The sequence below is a fragment of the Staurois parvus genome, unplaced genomic scaffold (assembly GCF_062004578.1).
Source record: "Staurois parvus isolate SC_StPar_1 unplaced genomic scaffold, SC_StPar_1.0 ptg000049l, whole genome shotgun sequence".
Lineage (NCBI taxonomy): Eukaryota > Metazoa > Chordata > Amphibia > Anura > Ranidae > Staurois > Staurois parvus.
This window is the reverse complement of record NW_028317845.1, coordinates 2141960-2165473: the sequence shown is the minus strand read 5'-3', so window position 1 is coordinate 2165473 and position 23514 is coordinate 2141960. Positions and strand designations below refer to the sequence as shown.

Below are 23514 nucleotides of genomic sequence, written 5' to 3'. Positions count from 1 at the left end.
ACAGCTTGTACAGTATCTTCACTTCTAATGTAGGAACCCACACCTTAATCTATGCCTGATGCCAGGACAACTCCTCCCTCAGCAATCTTGAAAAAAAGCAACAAATGTAAATGATTGTCATCTGCTCTTTTATTAAAACTTATTAAAATTGACAGTACAAAAATTTGCTTCATCACAACGCAATGTTTTTAACTAATCTGGGCTCTTAGTCAAACTGTTCTCCATCCGGGAACGAATCTAGCGTGCCATTGTGATAAAGCAAACTTCATTGTATTACAGATTTTAATAGAATTTAATAAAAGAACACATTTTTTATCTGTTTATTTAAATATTTATGAATACAAAATAAGGATAATTAAGAAGGATCTCATAGGATAAAAAATGACAATATAATACCAACTAGGGTCAGGTTGGCGCCACAAAAGTTAATAGGTAGCATTCTCGTACATGTAGCAACATACAGCAACAAAATGTGTACAATCAGGAAGCATTCCAATAAAGACAAGTGGCTAACAGGAATTTCAATCGTAGATCAACATAGTCAGCAACCTGCCTTCAGATAAAATGACTATTTTTACGTAGAGGTCCTGAGTGCTGATGACAAAAATGTACAGCTTGTATTGTATTCAATTGTTACCTAAAACATGCTGAAATATTTAAAAAACAATGTACCTTCTGCTGTTGTGAAATACACTGGCAAGCATTTCATAGCATAAGACAGTAAAGCAAACCTAATGAAATAAATGGATACACAATTTTATATATTCTGTTTGTGTGGCTTATCTAAACATGTCTGTTTTAGATTACAATTTAGTAGTGTAAAGTGAAAGACTACATTTTCTTCATTTCAGTCTCTTTTAGGAGATCTTTTAAAATGTATTGCTAACATACTGTATAGAGTTGCATACCCTGGCATAAATCGTGAAATGTTGGCATTGGTATTGAAAATATGACTGATCATGCTACAAAACTGTCTTTTATTTAAGGATAGTGGTCATATGAAGCCATTTATTATCACATAGTTTTTTTGGTTTTTTTAAATTATAATGATAGCAGTAATCACCCAAATGGCCCTGATCAAAAGTTTACATACTCTGAAATGTTTGGCCTTGGTGACAAATACAGGTTAAAATGGAAATTAAATGTGAATTTCCCACATCTGTGGCTTTTTAAATTGCAATTAGTGTCTGTGTATAAATAGTCAATGAATTTGTTAGCTCTGCACAGAGCAGGCTAGATACTGAGCCATGTAGAGGAGAAAAGAACTGTCTGCATCATAAGCAATGTAACTTTAGAAAATAAAATAAAAAGATAACCAAAACCTTAAATTTGCAAGTAAAACCTGTTTAATAACGTATTAAGAAGTGGAAAATTTGGGGATCTCTTGATAAAAAGCCAAGTTCAGGTAGACCAAGAAGGATTACAGCCACAACTGCCAGAAGAATTGTTTGGGATACAAATAAAAATCCACAGGTAACCTCAGGAGAAATACTGAATGCTCTGCAAAAAGACGGTTGTTTCAAGGAGCACAACATGATGATACTTGAGCAAAAGTGAGCTGCATGGTCTAGTTGCCAGAAAGAAGCCTTTACTTCACCATTTCCACAAAAAAGTCCAATTGCAATATGCCTGACATCACTTTGACACGCCTCACAGCTTCTGGCAGACTGTACTCTGGAGCGACGAGACCAGAATAGAGATTTATGGTCACAACCATAAGAGATATTCTTGGAGAGGGGTCAACAAGGCCTATAGCAACAAGAATACCATATCCACTGTGAAGCATGGTGATGTCTCACTGATGTTTTGTGGGTGTGAGCTCTAAAGGCACGGGAAATCTTACGATAATTGATGGCAACATGAATGCAGAATGTTATCAGAAAATACTGGCAGACAATTTGCTTTCTTCTGCATGAGATGATCTTGGACTTTCCAGCATGACAATGACCCTAGGCACAAGGCCAAGTTGACTCTCTAGTGGTTACAGCATAAAAAGGTGAAGGTTCTGGAGTGGTCATTACAGTCCCCTGACCTTAATATAACCAAGCCACTCTGAGTAGATCTCAAATGTGCTGTTCATGCAAGATGACCAAAGACTTTGCATGACCTGGAGGCATTTTGCCAAGACAAATGGGCAGCTATACCACCTGCGATAATTCAGGGCCTCATAGACAACTATTACAAAAGACGGCACACTGTCATTGATGCTAAATAGAGCAATGCTCATTAAGAACTTAGGGTATGCAGACTTTTGATCAGGGGTAATTTCATTTGTTTACTTGTTGCCATGTTTTGTTTTATAACTGTGCCATTCTGTTATAACCTACAGTGGAATATGTATCCCATAAGAAATAAAAGAAATGTGCTTTGCCTGCTCACTCATGTTTTCTTCAAAAATGGTACATACTGTATATTACTAATTTTCCAAGGGTATGTTTGAGTACAACTGTAGTGAAAATAATTGATACATGCAATAAATGATCCGACTGACATTTTTATAATATTATAGAAATTTACAAGCTCACATAATCACTTGTGTGATTCAAAGACGTCGCACTCCTGACAGCCCGCATACTAAGTTAAGATGTGAAGCAGCCTCAGCCTAAGCTCCTCCTGGGCCACACCACTTAAGGAGCCTAGGCTGGGGCTGCTACACATCTTTATCTGGTATGTGGGCTGTCAAGAGTGTGGCGTCTTTGGATCACACATTAGTATAGCAGGCCTGGATGATGATAGCATATGACCTATGACGTAGTGCGTAGGGAGGAGCCAATGACGTCACGTTGCAAAACCAGAAGTGAGCAGGTCACTTTTTTGTGAGAGAACAGAAATACAGTTTTCTTAAGGGGAAAATTGTTGTTATACTGAGGTGCACCAGATAATTTGAGTGTGATTTTAATTATTTTAATAAAATATTGGCTATACCAACCCTGGTTAAAAGGGAAAGTGCATCTTGACCTAAAATACATTTTGGCCATATATAGAAGGTGAGAGCATCTGTATGTTGGTGACAATACATGGTGGTTTTGATCACGATTGTATGTGAAGAACTCACTAAAAGATTTTTTAAAAGGATAAATGCAAAATAAGGACTTGGACATGAGCATTATCATATGGACTATATTGTTGAAGGACTCACATTATTTATGTATTATAAGATTATTCTATATACAGTATTTTTATTTTGATAATTGTTTTGTTTGTGGCACTGGGTGACAACGGTGTGAATACAGCACGGCACTGGCTTAATATTATAAGGGCTGGATGAGCACCTGAATGTAGTGGATTATCATAGCAGATTGATGTGCGTTTGGAACAGCACTTGTAACCAAATGGGGTTTCAGAAAATAATATGATTAGTATACAAGTACTAATGTAGCATACTGTTCGGTAGAGTCCTATCATTCGAATATACGCTATATTTGCATAGACAAAAATGTCTTTTATTGCAGAGCAATCTTGGTTTCTTATTTTTTTTCTCTCTACCAAGGCTTCCACATTCAAGAGTAGCTTACCCATTTTTTACATTGATGTTAAAATTAGTTAACTGCTTTAAAAAAAACAACAACTTTTCTTTAAATCCTTTGGCTTCTTTAATAATATCCAGACAAATCTAGTCTGTATGCAAATATACCCTTTTACATTTCCCTTTTTCTTCCTGCCTTTTTAGAGCTGCACTGGGAACATCCAGGGCACTGCCAGGATGTTTTGTCAAATAAAAACATCTCTAGATCTCCATGAAACCATGATCGGCTAGCAGGTATCTGCTGGAGAATGAATAGTTAAAGTGTACGTCCAACCAAAATTTTTTTTTTTTTTTTTTTTTTTTTTAATAACAACTATTTATTGTTTTCAATACGTGTAAAAGACAGAGCACAAAAACTAAATAGGCAGCTCAACACACGCAGGAGCAGGCAAGCCTAAATCAAACCAAGTTTAAGTAAGCCAAAGTCCTTGGCGTCATTCTTGACTCGAACCTCTCCTTCCTGCCTCATGTCAAATCACTTACAAACACCTGCAGGCTCCATCTCCGCAATATTGCCAAGATACGTGCCTTCCTCACCCCAGACACCACCAAACTTCTTGTACACTCCCTCATCATCTCACGCCTTGACTATTGCAACTCTCTTCTCACTGGCCTACCCAAGTGCAGGCTCTTCCTGCTCCAGACCATCCTGAACTCAGCGGCCAGACTCATCCACCTCACCACCTGCTCCACCTCTGCCACCCCCCTCTGCCTCTCCCTCCACTGGCTCCCGATTGCCCAACGCATCAAATTTAAACTTCTAATCCTGACCTACAAAGCCGTTCATAACACTGCCCCTGACTACCTCACCGACCTGATCCCCAAGTACCACCCTACCCGTACCCTTTGCTCCTCACAGGACCTCCTTCTATCCTGCTCCCTGGTCTCCTCCTCCCATGCACGACTGCAGGACTTCTCCAGGTCCTCCCCTATCCTCTGGAACTCACTGCCCCAATCCATCCGACTGTCGCCTTCCCTCCCCACATTCAGGCGCTCCCTCAAAACCCATCTCTTCAGGGAAGCCTACCCCACCCTCACCTAACAGCCATTCTCCCTCATTCCTCCCACCACTTCATCCCCCGCAGCCACTTCATCCCCCTCAGCCACTTCCTATTGTTCCACTACCCCCTCCCTCCTAGATTGTAAGCTTGAAAGAGTAGGGCCCTCTTACCCCTCGTACGCTGTCTTTTTTTGTTGTACTGTGCCATGTATTGTCCCCCCTATTGTACAGCGCTGAGCAAACCCTTTGGCGCTATATAAACTCGATGTAATAATAATAATAAGAATAATAAGTACTTTCAGTACAGCACCGAAAACAAAAAATACAAACAAAATACAAAATCCAGGTTATTAAGCTGTGTGTGGTTTGTGCTAAAATACAGTATCTTGAGAGGATAAGTATCCATTAGGGACCCCTCCCTGCAAAGTAGGATAAAAAGAGGACATATATGTTTCAGGCCTTGCTGACCCCGGGTCGAATCAGCAGATAGAGTGGTAGTTACACTGTGGCTACATAATCCGGCCACTTTGCCCAAATTTTGTCAAATTTACAAACACAACCCCTATGTGCATAGGTATTTTTATAAAGTGGTATAGTGTTATTAACCAACTGTTTTCAGTAAGCAATAGTGGGGGCAGAGGGTTTCTTCCAATGGAGTGTTATTGCTTTTCTAGCATAAAACAAAAGCAAGCCAATTAAAGTCTTCCCAGCCACCGTGAGCAAAAGGCCATCTGCCAGGCCTAACAACCATATTTGGGGAGAAAGGAAATAAGGGGTCTGAGCTACAGAGCCAATAACATCCTCCACCGACTGCCAGTAAGCCATGATAACTGGGCAAATCCAAAAGATATAAAAAAAATCCCCCTTTACTGGATCACATCTCCAGCAAGCTGGAGAAAGAGTCGGGTTGAGCTTGTGGAGCTTGTGAGGGGTGTAATAGGCACTATGTGTGCTTTTAAATTGTATTAAACGATCCCTAACAGAGACTATCTGTTTAAATGGAACATCCCATATATCAGACCAGTCATTTTTCTTTTTAATTTTACATAAAGTGGGGAAGGGTTAGAACCCCTTCTAAGTTTTAACCACTATGTGGAGTTCTGCTAAGGAGATATTCCCCCATTTACTGTGGCATTGACAATTGTTTAAAAGGAACAACCCAGCCTTAAATTCAAAATGTTTTTTCTTTAGTAGAGCAGGGTAGTGGTGCACAGTTACCAATAGCAGTATTGGTGCCGATATTAAAGTGGTTGTAAAGGCTGATGGTTTTTTACCTTCCTGCCTTCTATGCATGAAGGTAAAAAACCTTTGTGGAGCAGTGCCCCCAGTCCCCTCAATACTTACCTGAGCCCTACCGTGATCCAGTGATTTGAATGACAGCCTGCCTCCTCATTGGCTGAGACAGCAAGCGGGAGCCATTGCTGTCAATCACAGCCAGTCAGCCAGTGAGGAGAGAGGGGGCGGGGCCAAGCAATTTACATGTGTGAATGGACACATGGAGCAGTGGGTGCTTTCATAGCAAGTTGCTTGCTGTGGGGGAACCTGACAGGAGGGAGAGGCCAGGAGAGCCTGCAGGGGACCCAAGAAGAGGAGGATCCAGGCTGCTCTGTGCAAAACCACTGCATGAAGCAGGTAAGTATAACATGTTTGTTATTTTCCCCCAAAAAAATGAGCCTTTAGCATCACTTAAGTATTTGTATGAGTACTTGTGCTCATGCAAATGCTACGATACTAAAACTGATACCTTCGAGTCCACAGACTGTAACCACTGCCTTTATGGTGAGATGCAGGAGGATGTTACACGAGAGTGGCTTTCAGATGTCTGACGTCACACATGTCTGACGTCACACATGTCAGTAAGGGTGCGACAGTGTGAGACGTGACATCCGGACAGCAGAAGCTCTGGCAAGTGCTCTACTGCTACACTACCAGGGCAGAGACAGGTGAGCTGAACGTTATTTGTAAAACATAAATGCATCCAAGGGCAATTTTCCATTAGTTTAAAAATAACTGTCACATGACACTAAAATTAGGTATTGGTAATTAGTATCAGCTTGAAAAAAAATATCGATACTCATACTCAGTCCTAAAAAACTGGTATCAGTGCATCCCTAGAGTACAGGTCTAGGACCCCATAGAGCCACCTGATCACGTTTAGGAGACTGTGAAATGCTTGTCAGCCCCCTTGTGACAGCAATAAAGTTAAATGAAAAAATGTTCAAATAAAATAAATAAAAACAAAAAATTAGCTCATGTTTGCTTTATTATTTGAAAACTATGTTTTTACTGAGTTTTTGTATTGTTTTATCATAGATATTAATAAATCTTTATATTTTCACTATTTATTTCTTTTACCGCAACTGTTAAAGTGTCACTAAACCCACGACAATAAAATCAGTCTGAATATGCAGTAAAGCATGCTTGTTATACTCACTGTGGAATCTTAAGGGGTTAATCCTCCGCATTGTGTAAAAAGGATGCTTTATCCTTTCTTATCTGAACCTCCCCTTCTTTCACAGTCCCCAAACCATCTGATGATAAAACAGAGCCTTGAGGACAAGTTGCACATGCTCAGTTTGGTGTGTATTGCTAGAGATTTGTTGTTTCCTGGGAGAGTGCATGTGATCAGCACAGGACCAATCAGCGCTGTCTAGACAGAGGGTCAGGGGTCATGCAGCCTCATAGGACAATCGTGGGAGAATGAAAACTCCTACAAGTTTTAACCAATGCTCTTCTGGACGCTGATAGAAGTCGCAAGATTACTCCAACTGCTGATGAGAAAAGGTGTTTAGTAGTTTATATTTACTAATATAATTGCATGTCCATGTTCTTTGTACTCTGGGAGACAAGATATAGTGAATGCAGGTTCCGAGGTTTAGTAACAGTTTAATTTTATTTCTATTTTGGCAATGGTTATCAGAGAAATACAAGTGCCACCAGATTGCTGTATAGGTGGCTCTCAACACAACTTTCCAGCAAAGCACATCCCTCTATAGTGTGTACTCTGAATCCAGAGCATTAAGTGTCATTTCTGTCTGCTGCTTTGTTCCTCTGCTATCAGCATCAGTCACTTCTGACACATTTTCCTGACATTAAGACAAAAAGCGTGACAGGGGAGGGAGCTCTAGCACACAGCCTGTGATTGACAGCCTCAGCTCTGTTCCTGTGTGCTGTGTGAAAGGGGTCTGTCTCTTCCGTCCAATCAGCTCTCAGGGCTGTCCTCACTGAGCTCTGAAAAGTGTTTTCCAGCTCTCTGCCCTGTTTGCTGACAGCTCAGACAAGCTTTATAAATTCTGGACTTTAAACAGATGTAGTGAAGAGGAATTTCAGGTAAACAGGTACAACTTATATAGGAGGATTTGTTTAATTTCTGTGTATTGCCTGAAGCCAGTCACTTCACTGGGTATGTGTACAGTGCCTTGAAAAAGTATTCATACTACTTGAAATCTTCCACATTTTGTCATGTTAAATGTAAATGTATTTTGTTGGGATTTTATGTGATAGATCAACACAAAGTGGCACATAATTGTGAAGTGGAAAGAAAATGATAAATGGTTTTCAAAATTTGTTACAAATACATTTTTTAAAATGTGTGGGGTGCATTTGTATTCAGCCCCCAAGTCAATACTTTGTAGAACCACCTTTTGCTGCAATTACAGCTGCAAGTCTTTTGGGGTATATCTACCAGCTTTGCACATCTAGAGAGTGAAATTGTTGCCCATTCTTCTTTGCAAAATAGCTCAAGCTCTATCAGATTGGATGGAGAGCGTCGGTGAACAGCAATTTTCAAGTCTTGCAACAGATTCTCCATTGGATTTAGGTCTGAACTTTGACTGGGCCATTCTAATACATGAATATGCTTTGATGTAAACCATTCCATTGTAGCTCTGGCTCTTTGTTTAGGGTCGTTATCCTGCTGGAAGGTGAACCTCCACCCCAGTCCCACGTCTTTTGCAGACTCTTAACAGGTTTTCTTCTAAGATTGCCCTGTATTTGGCTCCATCCATCTTTCTATCAATTCTGATCATCTTCCCTATCCCTGATGAAGAAAAGCATTCCCACAACATGATGCTGCCACCACCATGTTTCACAGTGCGGATGGTGTGTTCAGGGAGATGTGCAGTGTTAGTTTTCCACCACACATAGTGTTTTGCTTTTAGGCCAAAAAGTTCAGTGTTGGTCTCATCTGACCAGAGCACCTTCCACATTTGCTGTGTCCTCCACATTGCTTCTTGCAAACTGAAAACGGGACTTCTTATGGCTTTCTTTCAACAATGGCTTTCTTCTTGCCACTCTTCCATACAGGCCAGATTTGTGAAGTGCACAACTAATAGTTGTCCTGTGGACAGATTTTCCCACCTAAGCTGTGGATCTCTGTAGCTCCTCCAGAGTTACCATGGGCCTCTTGGCTGTTTCTTTGATTAATGCTCTCCTTGCCCTGCCTGTCAGTTTAGATGGACGGCCATGTCTTGGTAGGCTTGCAGTTGTGCCAAACTCTTTCCATTTTCGGATGATGGATGGAACAGTGCTCTGTGAGATGTTCAAAGCTTGGAATTTTTTTTTTATAACCTAACCCTGCTTTACACTACTTTATCCCTGACCTGCCTAGTGCGTTCCTTGGCCTTCATGATGCTGTTTATTCACTCATGTTCTCTAACAAACCTCTGAGGGCTTCATAGAACAGCTGTATTGATATTGAGATTAAAATACACACAGTTGGACTCTATTTACTAATTAGGTGACTTCTGAAGGCAATTGGTTCCACTAGATTTTAATTAGGGATATCTGGGTAAAGAGGGCTGAATACAAATGCACGCTACACTTTTCACATATTTATTTGTAAAAAATTTGAAAAAACATTTATCATTTTCCTTCCACTTCACAGTTATGTGTCACTTTGTGTTGGTTACATAAAATCCCAATAAAGTACACTTACATTTTTGGTTTTAACATGACAAAATGTGGAAAATTTCAAGAGGTATTAATACTTTTTCAAGGCACTGTAAGGGTTTACAGCCATTTTAAAGGCAAAATATACCTAAAATAACCTGTCACAACTGATTTGTAGAATGCCGGTGCAGGCTTCTCCTGAAAATGTTGATTGTTATGTTGACCCACTTGCTTTCAGTACTTACAGACAAATATGTAGGTAAGGACTTCTGCCTTCTACCCTGGTATGCTTACTTCAGTGACTATACTGAAGCCAGTGGGTCAGCATGACAGCCAAACAACAAGCATTTCCAAAAGGTCCATAATGGCAAACCTGTATTGCTCTCATACTGAATGCAGAAAATTTAATATTTTTAATGATAAATTTGTTATTTTGTGTTGCAGGTAAACAATAATGGGGTTGTCTCTTTCCTGCGAGAAGTGTCCCAATTTACTCCTGTGGCATTTCCAATCTCTGGTGACCGCCGTGTGGTAGCTGCTTTTTGGGCTGATGTAGACAATCGTAGAGGAGGGGATGTTTTTTATCGAGAGACACAGGATCCCAGAGTTTTAAACCATGCAAGCAGAGATGTCAACTCTTATTTTCCTGAACTGCCTGAATTCAATGCCACATGGGTTTTCATTGCCACTTGGCACAGAGTTACTTTCTATGGTGGAGATGCCAATTCACCTGTAAGTATCATCAATATTATTCTTAGTTCTGCTATAGTCTGCTCCAGGGCTAAATTGACACTGCCCCCTCACTTTGCCAAATTATGGATTAGGTTTATAGTAATAAGCCACATTTGTCTAGTTTTGTTTGAATCAATGATAGTAATTCCTCAGAATATCAAAAGAGAGTCTTCAGGATACCCTTTGCTATTTTTTGTGTCAGCAGTAAAATATAATTAACAATATAATAAGGGTCCTTCTGTGATTTAAAAGTAAAATTTTTGAGGATTTTATTGTGTTCCTACAGGTTCTGAAAGCACACTCCTCATTTCATATTAGGTGAAAAACGTAGTTAACTTAGCTAAATAAAAAATATAAAAATACTTTCTATGTTCAGCACGCTCACTTCTAGCATCTCTGTTTTGTTTGTTTTTTGATACTTGTTTCTTTGATTGCATTTGTTCCTTATTGTCTACTATACTGCTTTAACAGATGAACACGTTCCAGATTGTATTAATTACAGACGGTCTTCGTTCTTTTACTATATTCAACTATGAGACGATAGAATGGACAACAGGGCGCCATGCCAGTAGTGGTGGTGACAGTTCTGGAAGAGGGGGTATTGCTGCCCAGGTAGTGCACATTTTTTGCATTTGTAACCTTTTAAATTACACACGGGAGTATTGTAACTTTGTGTAGTCCACTAGATCAAGTTTTCTCTTTTGTTGCTAAGGGGGCAGACAAAACAAACCTCTGTGTCCCTCTGGGATTATAAACCCTGTCTATGGGAGGCTGGCCTCTTCCCTAATTGCTATTTGCATCTACTTAGTCATTTTTATGCTTCATGTTCACAGGAGGTAGATGCTTTATTTAGTTATAGGAAATTATTATTTTTCTTTTTTTTTTCAATTTTAACCATTTACATGATAGAGCAGCTTACTGCTGTTCCTTTCCAGCCAATTGGGAGCAAAATTCCTTTGTTCCACCTAACACTAGTTCATTTTGTTTTCCTGGTGCAAATGATAGAAGACAGAGGTTTATAACAGCTGGGGTGTGATTGGTTGCTATAGCCATCAAAGCTAAGATGCTATCTGTTCCTCCAGTTTTGTATACTTTAGGAAGCCAGACTAAAGCTGGTCATATACTATGCACATTGCACCCGATTCCTGATGAGTTGGCTGAAATTTGCTTCTTGGGTGACCGTGTTGCCACCCTCTTGCCTAACTTCCTTTGATTGAGAAATCAGTGTAGCAGCATTGAAAATTGTTGGATGAACAGCAGCTGTATCCAGTTATATGTTAAGAATGTGCCAGTATTCTGGCAGCTGGGGGTGCTGGCTCTCAGAATACTAATGCTGTGGCTGGAGATTCGTCCATCCTCACTTTTTAGTATGGATGGAGGATTCTCTTAGATTTTTTTTTGTAGTGTATGACCAGCTTAAAGGGCAAATAGCATTGGTGAGGTTCTGTCCCATAACATCTTCTTTAATGTGTTCTTAGCATTAAACTGCCAGCCAGTCAATTACAATTAAAATGTTTTAAACGGTTCACTTGCACTCCAGCTTGTACCATTATGTAATAGGTAACATTCTTACAAACTCTTTTGACTGTGAACAATGGATAAGCCAAAATGGATTTTGAGAATACAGTGTGTCTGCATTTTTCCCTCATTAATCCCATTATTTTTAATGAAAGTCATTTCCTTCCCAGGTTTGTACTAAAATCATTAGTTAATGTGTGGATCATAGCTTTCACATAGTGTGTCTACAAAATTATATTGTTTTTCCTTGGAAACTATGGGTCAGCTAACCTGCTTTTCTTCTGTGATGAAAAAATGAATATGCAATTCAGGTCTCATCACCATTAACCGCTTCCCACCTGGCCACTGCACATAAACGGCCAGGTGGGAAGCGGTGGGTCAGCAACGGATTCTGAGGAGGAGAGAGTCCAAATAGAGAGGTTCAGGAGATCTGAGGAGGAGAAGGCATCCACCAGTAGCGCAGTGGCGAGTACAAGAAGTGCAGCACACCCAGAAGATAGGCAGGCATCCAAGGGTAATTCCATTGTCCTGGTGCTCCAGGGCCTTCAAAATTGTGATAGGTAGTCAGGAAATGAGAACGCCTGTAGGTCCTACTTGGATGTTGGGCCTCTGTATGTGGCCAGCCTGTGGAAAAGTCTTACACATGTGGTATCCCCACACTCAGGAGTAGCAGAATGTATTTTGGGTTGTCATTTTTGGTATGTACATGCTATGTGTTAGAAATATCTTATAAATTGATAACTTTTCATTTTCTTTCCACATTTTCTGAAAACTTGTGGAAAAAAATTACATGTTCAAAATACTCATTATGCCTCGTAAAATATACATTGGGGTGTTTGCTTTCCAAAATGGGGTCATTTTGTGGGTAATTCCTTTGTCCTGGTGCTGGCCCTCAAAAATGTAATTATCATTCAAAGTGTGAGAGCGCTGAAAGCTGAAAACTGGTCTAGGCAGGAAGGGGGTAAAAGTGCCCTGCATTGAAGTGGTTAAAAGAAAGTGCACCTTTGGAACATGTTACATATTCCACCTGTTTTTAGTGCAGAACATGTAACATGTTCCAGCATCTGAGCCTTGTGTTTTGCGCAGTGTATGCTCTGGTATGTGCAAACTATATGCACTCTCTGCATATTGAGTATACTGCGTGCCGCATACGTGTGTTTTGTCCCCTCTATGCTGTAAATATGCACACCCTCTTCACTTTTTGGGGATGCAGTGATGAAGTGACATCCTCTTATTTTTAAATAATAATACAAGTTTTCTTACATCTCTGTAATTCAGACACTGAAAATATTATTTAGTGCAGTCGTGGCCAATGTAACAATTATAGAAGGCCTCAAATGTGGCCCCGGAAACTTTCAGAGGGCTGCAGCTTGTTTTCAGGCATAGACGTTACATTGAGTTCAGCAGCCAACTCAAAATTATACTTCTACTGCTGGGCACAGTTCACAGTACTGCTTTAATTCACTACCCAGTGTGGGCTGCTGCCACTTTGCAAAGTGCCTAACACTTGGCGGGCTGCACAGAGAGAGTTGGCAGGCCACATGTGTTGGCGCACCAAGGATTTAGTGGGTACTTCTTTCAGTTTGAAACTTCTATTTGTTATGCCCTGTCATTGTTTCTCTTTTGTCCCTTAGGCAGGTTTCAATGCAGGAGATGGCTGGAGATATTTTAATATCCCTGGCTCTCGTACAAATGACATTGCAGGAATTGCAAACACAACTAACATAGGAATTCCTGGACGATGGGTCTTCCGGATCGACAACAACAACGTTCAGGTTGGAGGATGCAGCAATGCAAGTACGTGCACATGAGCTCAAGTTAATTAGTGACCAAGACAGAATAGTCTTTGTAAAACAGAAGTTATTTGCAGGTGTCACTCCCATCACAAATCCCAAAAATATAAGAGGCTGTTCCTCATTTTTTGTGGGCTGAGCCATGCAAACCATTCCTTTATAGTTTATATAAATACTGCCTTATGCAGGCCATAGACGGGTCGAAAATCAGCCGATTTTTCTTTTAAAAAAACAAAATATCGGTCGTTCAAGCGGCCGACGTTACCAGCAACGGTAAAAAAATCGGCCGATTTTCATCCCGTCTACAGCCGGCAAAAAGTGTCCCTGCAGAGAGCTCGCTATTTCTTCTGACAGTTCCTTGACATTTATAGCGGTTGCAACAATGTATCTATTTGTATCCATTTAGGATACAGATGTTTTTATTCGGAAACAAATAAATACATTGTTGCAACCGCTATAAATGTCAAGGAGCTGTCAAAGAAATAGCGGAGCTCTCTGCAGGGACACTTTTTGCCGGCTGTAGACGGGATGAAAATCGGCCGATTTTTTTACCGTTGCTGGTAACGTCGGCCGCTTGAACGACCGATATTTTTTGCCGACACTTTTTGCCGGACTAGAATTACTCTTCTTTTTCATCCTCTTCTTCTTCATTCTCTTCTTCTTCTTCTTCTTCATCTTCTTCATCCTCTTCTTCTTCATCCTCTTCTTCATCCTCTTCTTCTTCTTCATCCTCTTCTTCTTCTTCATCCTCATCCTCTTCTTCTTCCTTTTCATCCTCTTCTTCATCTTCCTCTTCTTCTTCTTCTTACTCTTCTTCTTCTTCTTCATCCTCTTCTTCTTCTACTACTTCTTCTTCTTCATCCTCTTCTTCTTCATCATCCTCTTCTTCTACTTCTTCTTCATCATCCTCTTCTTCTTCATCCTCTTCTTCATCCTCTTCTTCTACTTCTTCTTCATCATCCTCTTCTTCATCCTCTTCTTCATCCTCTTCTTCATCATCCTCTTCTTCTTCTTCCTCTTCTTCTTCTTCATCCTCTTCTTCTTCATCCTATTCTTCTTCCTCCTTTTCATCCTCTTCTTCTTCTTCATCTTCTTCTTCTTCTTCTCTTCTTCATCCTCTTCTTCTTTTTCTTCTTCTTCTTCATCCTCTTTTTCTTCTTCTTCTTCATCCTCTTTTTCTTCTTCTTCTTCGTCCTCTTCTTCTTCCTCTTCTTCATCCTCTTCTTCTTCTCTTCTTCATCCTCTTCTTCTTTTTCTTCTTCTTCTTCATCCTCTTCTTCTTCTTCTTCGTCTTCTTCTTCATCCTCTTCTTCTTCTTCTTCTTCTTCTTCCTCTTCTTCTTCTTCCTTTTCATCCCCTTCTTCTTCTTCATCCTCTTCTTCTTCTTCTTCCTCTTCTTCTTCATCCTCTTCTTCTTCTTCTCTTCTTCTTCATCCTCTTCTTCTTCCTCTTCTTCTTCTTCTTCATCCTCTTCTTCTTCCTCTTCTTCTTCTTCATCCTCTTCTTCTTCTTCCTTTTCATCCTCTTCTTCTTCATCATCTTCCTCTTCTTCTTCATCCTCTTCTTCATCTTCCTCTTCTTCATCATCCTCTTCTTCATCATCCTCTTCTTCATCCTCTTCTTCTTCATCCTCTTCTTCTTCTTCCTCTTCTTCTTCCTCTTCTTTTTCTTCATCCTCTTCTTCTTCTTCATCCTCTTCTACTTCATCATCCTCTTCTTCTTCTACTTCTTCTTCTTCATCCTCTTCTTCTACTTCTTCTTCTTCATCCTCTTCTTCTTCATCATCATCTTCTTCTTCTACTTCTTCTTTTTCATCCTCTTCTTCTACTTCTTCTTCTTCATCCTCTTCTTCTTCATCGTCTTCTTCTTCTTCATCCTCTTCTTCTTCATCCTCTTTTTCTTCTTCTCTTCTTCATCCTCTTCTTCTTCTTCCTCTTCTTCATCCTCTTCTTCTTCATCCTCTTCTTCTTCTTCTACTTCTTCTTCATCCTCTTCTTCTTCTACTTCTTCTTCTTCATCCTCTTCTTCTTCTTCATCCTCTTCTTCTGCTTCTTCATCCTCTTCTTCTTCTTCATCCTCTTCATCCCCTTCTTCATCCTCCTCTTCTTCTTCTTCTTCTTCCTCTTCTTCTTCCTCTTCTTCTTTTTGTCTTCCTCTTGCAGGTCACTGCTCATGCGCAGATTTTTTTATTGGTAAAAGATCGGCTGATTTGCCCATCATTGTCGCGAAAATCGGCCGATCGGCAAAATCGGCCGATCGGCAAAATCGGCCGATTTTTTTCCAACTTTACTGATAAAAAAAATCTGCCAAAATACCGAAAAACGGCCGAACATTTAGCCCACTAACGATCCGAAAATCGGCCGATTTTATTTTTGGCCGAAAAATCGGCCGATTTTCAACCCATCTATGGCCTGCATAAACCCTTGGAGCCATGGCGTTGATTTATTAAAACTGGAGAGTGCAAAATTTGGTTCAGCTGTGTATGGTAGTCAATCATCTTCTAACTTCAGCTTGTTCAATTAACCTGTGAAATGGAAGTTGATTGGTTTTTACACAGAGCTGAGCCAGATTTTGCACTCTCCAGGTCTAGTAAATCATCCCCATTATAAATTGCATGTAGCTGTTTCAGAATAGTTTGTCATAATCAATGCAATGTATGAAAATCAACCCCTTCCCCCTCATTAATTAGTGAGAAACACTGTTAAAGCTTTCTTAAAACACAAGGTATTTGCAGGTCTCATTTTTATCACAAATCAAAAAAAAAAGTGGTTTATTCCTAATTTTAGTATTAGTTTAGTAGACAGAGTTAATCCGTTTTCAAATGAACTTTACATTTTTTTTTAACATTCAGTAAGCACATAGCAATATGCAAACCATGATCAAACAATTATGGGGGCAGATCTTGGTATGTTACACTCAGCAAAGCACTTTCATTTATTTTCCTCTTGTTCTCTATTTACTGAGGTTTTTGTCTCATCATACAGGATAAACAAAAACATACATCAAAAACACCAATAAAATATTGATATATATTGCTACCAAATTAGAATGGACAGAAGGGCAAGAATATTGTAATACACAGATTTGTCTAATTAAACAATGCTAATCCATAACACTCCTGCACATCTGGGTAACACATTACTGCTCATTTGAAGCGGAATGTTGTGTTTCATTGTTGGGAGTTCTGGAATCCATCCGTAAGCAAATATTGACCTCAGCATATGCCAAGGAACCAAGCTTCAGTCTCCAAATATTTGACATTGGATTCACTGAAAAACAAATATATGTATGAGAGTGCTATTTTTCTCCACCTGACAACATTTTAGAAAAAGATCCACTGGACATAACATCTTGCTTTTTCAAATAAAATATTTACATCTTCTCCAAATGATTCTAAGATAGTGGGCAAATATTCCAAGAATATTTTTTTACTGCTACTTTTTCTTATTTTAGAGAAATCTGCAGTGAAAAAAAGGGAGGCTGTGATTGCTGACCTCCTTCTGAAAATGTTTCGCTGTCATTTTTGTCCACTTTCTTCAGTATTTTCTGGATTACTGATCTGGAGCAAACATACAGATCAAGGAAGACAGGGTAAAGGGTCAGTGATTAGTGAAGCCATTGATTCAGCATGATAGCCAGACATCTAGCATCTTTAGGAGAAGAATGCAGCTGCAGCCTTCCAAAGCAAGCTTTTCACTGTGGGATTATTTTACACATTGATTTATTTTAAGACTAAGTGCAGTTTTGTAGAAATGAACCATATTAAGGGCTCCCTTCTCCTGGGTGTTTCAAATCTATCATAGATTATTGTTCTGGCCTGACCAACAGGAATAGAGGAGCACTAGAAAGATATGAAGTTATGGCTTAGGGGAAGCTAATGAGCTTAGAAGAGTAGAGGTTGTGGTAACAAAAGTGTACTTATGTTTAAAAAAGTAATATAAAGAATAAGGACTTGGTGCAGAGTGCAGCATCCTAGTTAGATTTCAAAGTCAGCATAGAACAGTCAAAACAAGAAAGCTGATTTTGCTTGTTGCTCTAGGTTCTTGCACTTTGTATATTGCTTTTTAATTTATTATGTAAGCTCAGGATAGGCATGTGCATTTTGTGAAACTGAAAAACATGTTTTACAGCCTCTGTTTGTTGGACCCTTCGACCCTGCCAAAATGGAGGTCGCTGTATAGATGACTGTGTCACCGGCAACCCTTCCTACACATGCTCTTGCCTAAGTGGCTTTACTGGAAAGCACTGTCATATTGGTAAGAGTTTACTCTGATAGTTATATATTATATTTATGATACATATAGTACAGACCGATATATAAAAGGAATTATTGATATTGTGTAATAATTTATAAAAAACAGTGCAAGTCTAGAACAATAAGCTAACTGTATTTGTGTAGAACATTTGGCAGTTCTAAGCCCATTGGGAACCTGTGACTTCTGAGGTGGGGAGAGAACACTGGCGCATTTGACTGCTGCTTTTTCTTACATTTTGACTATAATTTCTGCAATTTAAACTCTGACTACTAGGTTTGATTTATCAGATTTTTAGATAACCTGGATTAAGTTCTCTTATCTCTTGGTTCTCTGGAATTGTCTAGCAATCTGTCCTAGCTTGCTGCTGACTCACCTCGAAATCTTTTCTGGATCACTGGACCTCTTTCCTTGCCCTGCACTGGACCTCTTTTTTACAGCCTGCCAAGCTTCCTGCTGACGCATGTCTGAATCTTCCCTGATAACTGGATCTCTTTCCTTGCCCTGCACTGGACCTCTTTCCTTGCCCTGCACTGAATCACTTTCCTTACTCTACATTGGACCTATTTCCTTGCAGTGGACTGTGAACAACTGGACATTTTTTCCCTTACTGTACCCGGATCTCTCAGTCATGCTGCTCAGGTACACTGCACTGCAACTCCTGCAACTAAAACAAAACTATTTTTTGGCTAAAGGCACATATGATCTCTGCCAGAGATCATCATAGCACTGGATGCCGTCTCCTCCCTTCAAATACCTGAGCTGTCTCGCTCCCTGCTTATCGGGGTAAAGCTGCCGACTTCAAATGCCTATTTTCACTGACATGCCCTGACTTCACTCTGATTCCTATGAATCCTCCAAGGAAGGCCATATCAGTGCTCCTGAACACTCTCTCTGCTAATAACAAAGCACTACTTATTTTGGACCTTATTGTAGACAATAAGTTGGACCTTCTGTGCTTAACTGAAACCTGACACAAACAAAATGATGGCATCCTTTTCAAACATCTCACCCCTTCAGGGTACGGTTTGCTTGACTTCCCATGTCTCTCAGGCAAAGATGGAGGTATAATTGTTATTTACAGCTTGTTGTACACTTTATCCCATGTTAACGTACCCTCTTTTTCTTTATTTGAATGCCTTGTTCTCAAGGTCTGTCCTCCTCACTCATCTATTATTTTTACTTTTAATTGACCACCCACGTCTTGTTGAGCATTCTTAGATGAATTTGCTGATATGCTTTAATTTTTATGCCTTAGTTTTAAAAGAATCATTATCCTTGGGGATTTTAATATACACACTGACTCAGAGCCTTACATTTTAGCTACAGATCTTTTGCTTTACTTAAATGTTTTGACCTAATTTAATTTGTTTGCACCCCCACGCATATCAAAGGACACACATGGGAGCTTATCATTCCTAATGGCTCTTTTTTGTCTGACTGCTCTTCCCTTGACTTAGGACTGTCTGGCCACCTTACTATTCTTTTCAATCTGGAATTAGCAGTTTCTAACATGCACTGTCTCGATCTGTTAACTATCACAACTGGGCTACTATTGATCAGCCCAAATTTGCTACTTCACTTACTTCCTTTCTATCTGGCATCTCCTCATCTCACACCCTCGTTGACAGTATAGATGCCCTTAATTTAGGCGTTTTCATCTTCCCTTGACACCTTTGCCCCCTTAAGACCTGAGCCATCTCATTCTCCCTCCTAGCTCCATGGTTTAATTCTCACTTACGTTCAGTGAAGGTAGTCTCGTGGAGACTTGAGCATAGGTGGTGCCGTTCTGGCCTGACTGTTCACTATCAGGTTTGGAAAGATCATTTGTGTATCTATAAGAGTCCAGTTGAGATGGCTAGATCAAACAATTTCTCCCATGCCATAGAAAAAAATCTTAGCAACCCTAGACAACTCTTCTGCACCATCAATAGGTTATTAAAAGCTTGTAATCCCTCCACATTACCAGCCTCAACACAGCTCTGTAACACATTCTTAGATTTTTTTTCAAACATTGACAATAAATACATCAAATTCTTACCTCACCACACTTTTCTTCCATATCACTTCCTGACCCACCCAGCTTTACTGGTTCTTCTCTCTCCCACTTCTCTGTACTTGACACTGCATCTCTGCTTAAATTGGTCTATAATATGAAATATTCCACCTACATACTTGATCCTCTTCCAACCAATGTATTCAAATACTGTTTTAGTTCTCTATGCCCCATTATTCTTTATATTATTCTCAATATCATAAATGACTCCCTTAGCACTGGTTCTGTACCAACAATTTTTAAAACTGCCGCTATCACCTTGGTACGAAAAAATCTCCAACATGGCTCTGGACAATTTAAACAAATTTTGCCCCATATCTAATGTACCCTTCCTTGCCAAGATCCTTGAGTGAGTTGTGATATCTCAGTTACTTAAGAACCTGGCTTTAAATAACCTATTTGAACTCCAATCTGGTTTTCGGCAACTGCACAGCACAGAAATTGCCTTGGTCAAAGTCACTAACGACAATCTGTTAGCTCCTGGTTCTGTCTCACTAACTATTTCTACTTATTCTACTGGATCTTAGTTCTGCCTTTGATACTGTAGACCACAATCTTTAACTCTCTTGCCTTAAAACCATATATGGAGTCTCAGAATTGGAAGTGAAATGGGTTAAGTCATATCTTACTGTTCACTGTCACTCTGTTTCTCTTGGCAGATTTCAGTCTGAAGTCAGTGCAGTCAAGTACAGTGTTCCTCAGGGTTCAATCTTGGGTCCCTTACTTTTTAGCATTTGCCTGTTTCCAACTGCTTAGACCACATGGGCTCAATTATCACTTCTATGCTGATGACACTATGATATACATCCGTACTAAGCCGGATTCTACTTTGGGTGCTTCTTTCCTATCTAACTGTATTTGTGATATAAAAACTTGAATGGCCCATAATTTACTTAAATTAAACTGTGATAGGACTGAAGTCATACTTATTGGTACCCCCCATCAATTTTGTAAGGCTAGTCCTGTTGGCCTATCTATCGATGGCGCTGTACTTGAGCTTCAGTTTAAATTGAAAAATCTAGGGGTGATATTTGATGTTAGCTTAATCTTTGATCCAAATGTACAAAATGTTGTCAGAACATCTTTTTTCCACTTGAGAAACATAGCTTAGCTGCATTCTATGCTATCATACACAGTAGCTGAAAAGCTGATCCATACATTTGTATTCTCCAGACTTTACTATTGCAATACTCTACTCCCTGGTGTACCTAAATCCACTATTAATCTACTACAATATGTACAAAATTCTGCAGCCAGAAGTGCTTGCACTGCCTACCTGTCAGGTTTCGCATAGACTTTAAGATCCTCTTGCTCACCTATAAGGCTCTTCATAGCTTGGCACCCCATTATCTGTCTGAACTTTTATCAACTTACTCCCCCCCTCGTAACCTCTGCTCTTTAAATTTTGGTCTTCTGTGGGCCCCCCACTCAACTACACTCGCTGGGAGACAGAGCCTTCTTCTGCTATGCTTCATAACTGGAATTCTCTTTCAAGGAACATCAGAGTCATCTTCTCTAAACTCATTCAAATCAAATCTAAAAACTTTTTTCTTTAGACAAGCTTTTACTTAATGGTCCTTTTTTTTTCTTTGCTTTATCTGGTGTATTTCTTGTTTGTTTTCTTTGTAAAGGGTTTTGAGAAACTACCTTTAAAAGCACTATATAAAATAAAGTTTATTATTATTATAAACTGCTACTGTTGTGCAACTATTGTGCTAAATGTTTTAGTCTAAGGCCTGGTTCACACCTTTGTGTTTTTGTGTACGTGTTGGAAGATACAAAAGTGCATGTGTGATAAAAATACATTAAATTCAATGTGGCCATTCACATCTGTGTGCTGTATTGCTAAAAATGAGGCATGGACAATTTGTGCATTTTCATATGTTGTGATCCCCTACAGAAATAGGAAAATGCATACAAAAAAATGGACAAAAGTGGACACGGATAGATGTGAACCTGGCCATAGAACAGATAAGAATTCAAATGATTTTTGTTCTCATGATTCAAGCTGAGAAGCCCACTGGATCTCGTGGCTGTCCATGAATACTCCCTAACACCCAGACTCCCTATTTCCAGCCTGGACCTGTCATGTATCCCTGTTATATATTGCAGACATGGGGAGATGCTTTTCTCAGCCCTGTCAGAATGGAGGCTCGTGTGTTGATGTACCTGGCTCCTTCACGTGTCTATGTCCCCCAGATTTCACTGGACCCATGTGTGATACAGGTAATTGCAGGATATTTTGTTAGTACATTTTGTGTATTTTCATAATTTTTTTGTTGTTAAGTCTGTTTCTGATTGGGAGAGAAAATGGCCAAAAGGTTGGGGAACTTTTAAACTTGGTGGTGAGGGAAGGGATCAGAGGAAGTTATAGCTGAATTTGAACAAAGGTCAAAGGGTGCTACCAGGGCAACATTGGTAGGGTAACAGGAGAACCTAAAATCAAGGGGTATATGTTGGGAAAATCCTGTTGCAGCCTCAGAACAAACAAGGAGAAAATAACATGCACCTGTACAAAATTAAAAGGCATGTCCATAAAAGCTAGAAGTTTGGTTAATAAAATGGAAGAACTGGAATTTCTGATACATGAGGAAGACTTTGTGGGAATATTAGAAACCTAGTTTGACAGTTCACATGACTGGCTTGCTACTGTCCAGGGGTACTCCCTGTATCAGGAGAAAGGTAGAGTAGAAGAGGGAGAGGGGGGTGTCTATATGTCAAAGAATGATTTGCTAGTGAATACGAGGGAGGACATTGCTAATGGGGCAAGAGAGGATGTGGAATACTTGTGTCTGGAGATTTAAAACGAAGAAACAAAAGGGAAATTAATAGTGGCAGTATGCTACAGGCCCCTAATCTGAAGGATGAAGAGAAGACTGATCTTCTTTCACAGTTAGAAATGATAGGCGGTGTTATAATGGGGAATTTCAGATATTGACTAGGCAGATGAAACTGCTCAATCATCCTAGGCTCTCCGTTTCTTTAGTGTCTTGCAGCACAATTTCATGTGTCAATTTGTGGAAGCCCCAACTAGAAATAATGCTCTGCTAGACTTACTGATTACAAACAACACAGATCTGATTGCAGATATGGAAGTAAAGGATAACTTAAGAAACAGTGATCACAGATTATGTTCATGGAAATTATAGGAAAAGGAGACATGAGGGTAGTACAAGAACACAAAACAGCCAGCTTTTACTACCTGACATTAAATTGTATCAAAGTCTAGAAATAAGGAACATTGAGTAAAAATGGGAGTGATTTATTAACATATAAAATAATGGCATTAGCCAGTGCATTCCAATGGGCAACAAAGATAAAAGAACTAAAACTAAACTGGGGGGGGGGCTAAATTGTTGCATAAACCACTTATTAATGAGAAATAAATGTCGAAATAAATGAGAAATATGTTCCAAATGTGTTCCAATATTCTAAAAAGGGCCGAGATACAGGTGAAACTCAAAAAATTAGATTTATTTTAGTAATGCAACTTAAAAGGTGAAACTAATATATGAGATAGACTCTTTACATAAAAAGCAAGATAGTTCAAGCCGTGATTTGTCATAATTGTGATGATTATGGCTTACAGCTCATGAAAACCCCAAATCCTCAATCTCAGAAAATTAGAATATTACATGCAATCAATAAAACAAGGATTGTACATAGAACAATATCGGACCTCTGAAAAGTATAAGCATGCATATGTACTCAGTACTTGGTTTGGGCCCCTTTTGCAGCAATTACTG

At 39.5% G+C, this 23514-nt stretch overlaps 1 protein-coding gene across 8 annotated transcripts in view; it reads left to right on the top strand.

Moving 5' to 3' along the window:
• SNED1 (sushi, nidogen and EGF like domains 1) overlaps positions 1–23514 on the top strand; it is a 269441-nt gene that overhangs the window by 81202 nt on the left and 164725 nt on the right. For 7 of the 8 annotated variants that reach the window (XM_089665825.1, XM_089665812.1, XM_089665819.1 and 4 more), the window contains exons 2-6: positions 9861–10148; positions 10620–10760; positions 13301–13463; positions 17590–17715; positions 21881–21994. In XM_089665825.1, the coding sequence (XP_089521951.1) occupies positions 9861–10148; positions 10620–10760; positions 13301–13463; positions 17590–17715; positions 21881–21994 (832 nt within the window). Of the gene's footprint in view, positions 1–9860; positions 10149–10619; positions 10761–13300; positions 13464–17589; positions 17716–21880; positions 21995–23514 lie in introns of those variants that run through there. The other variant, XM_089665842.1, reaches the window with a different exon arrangement.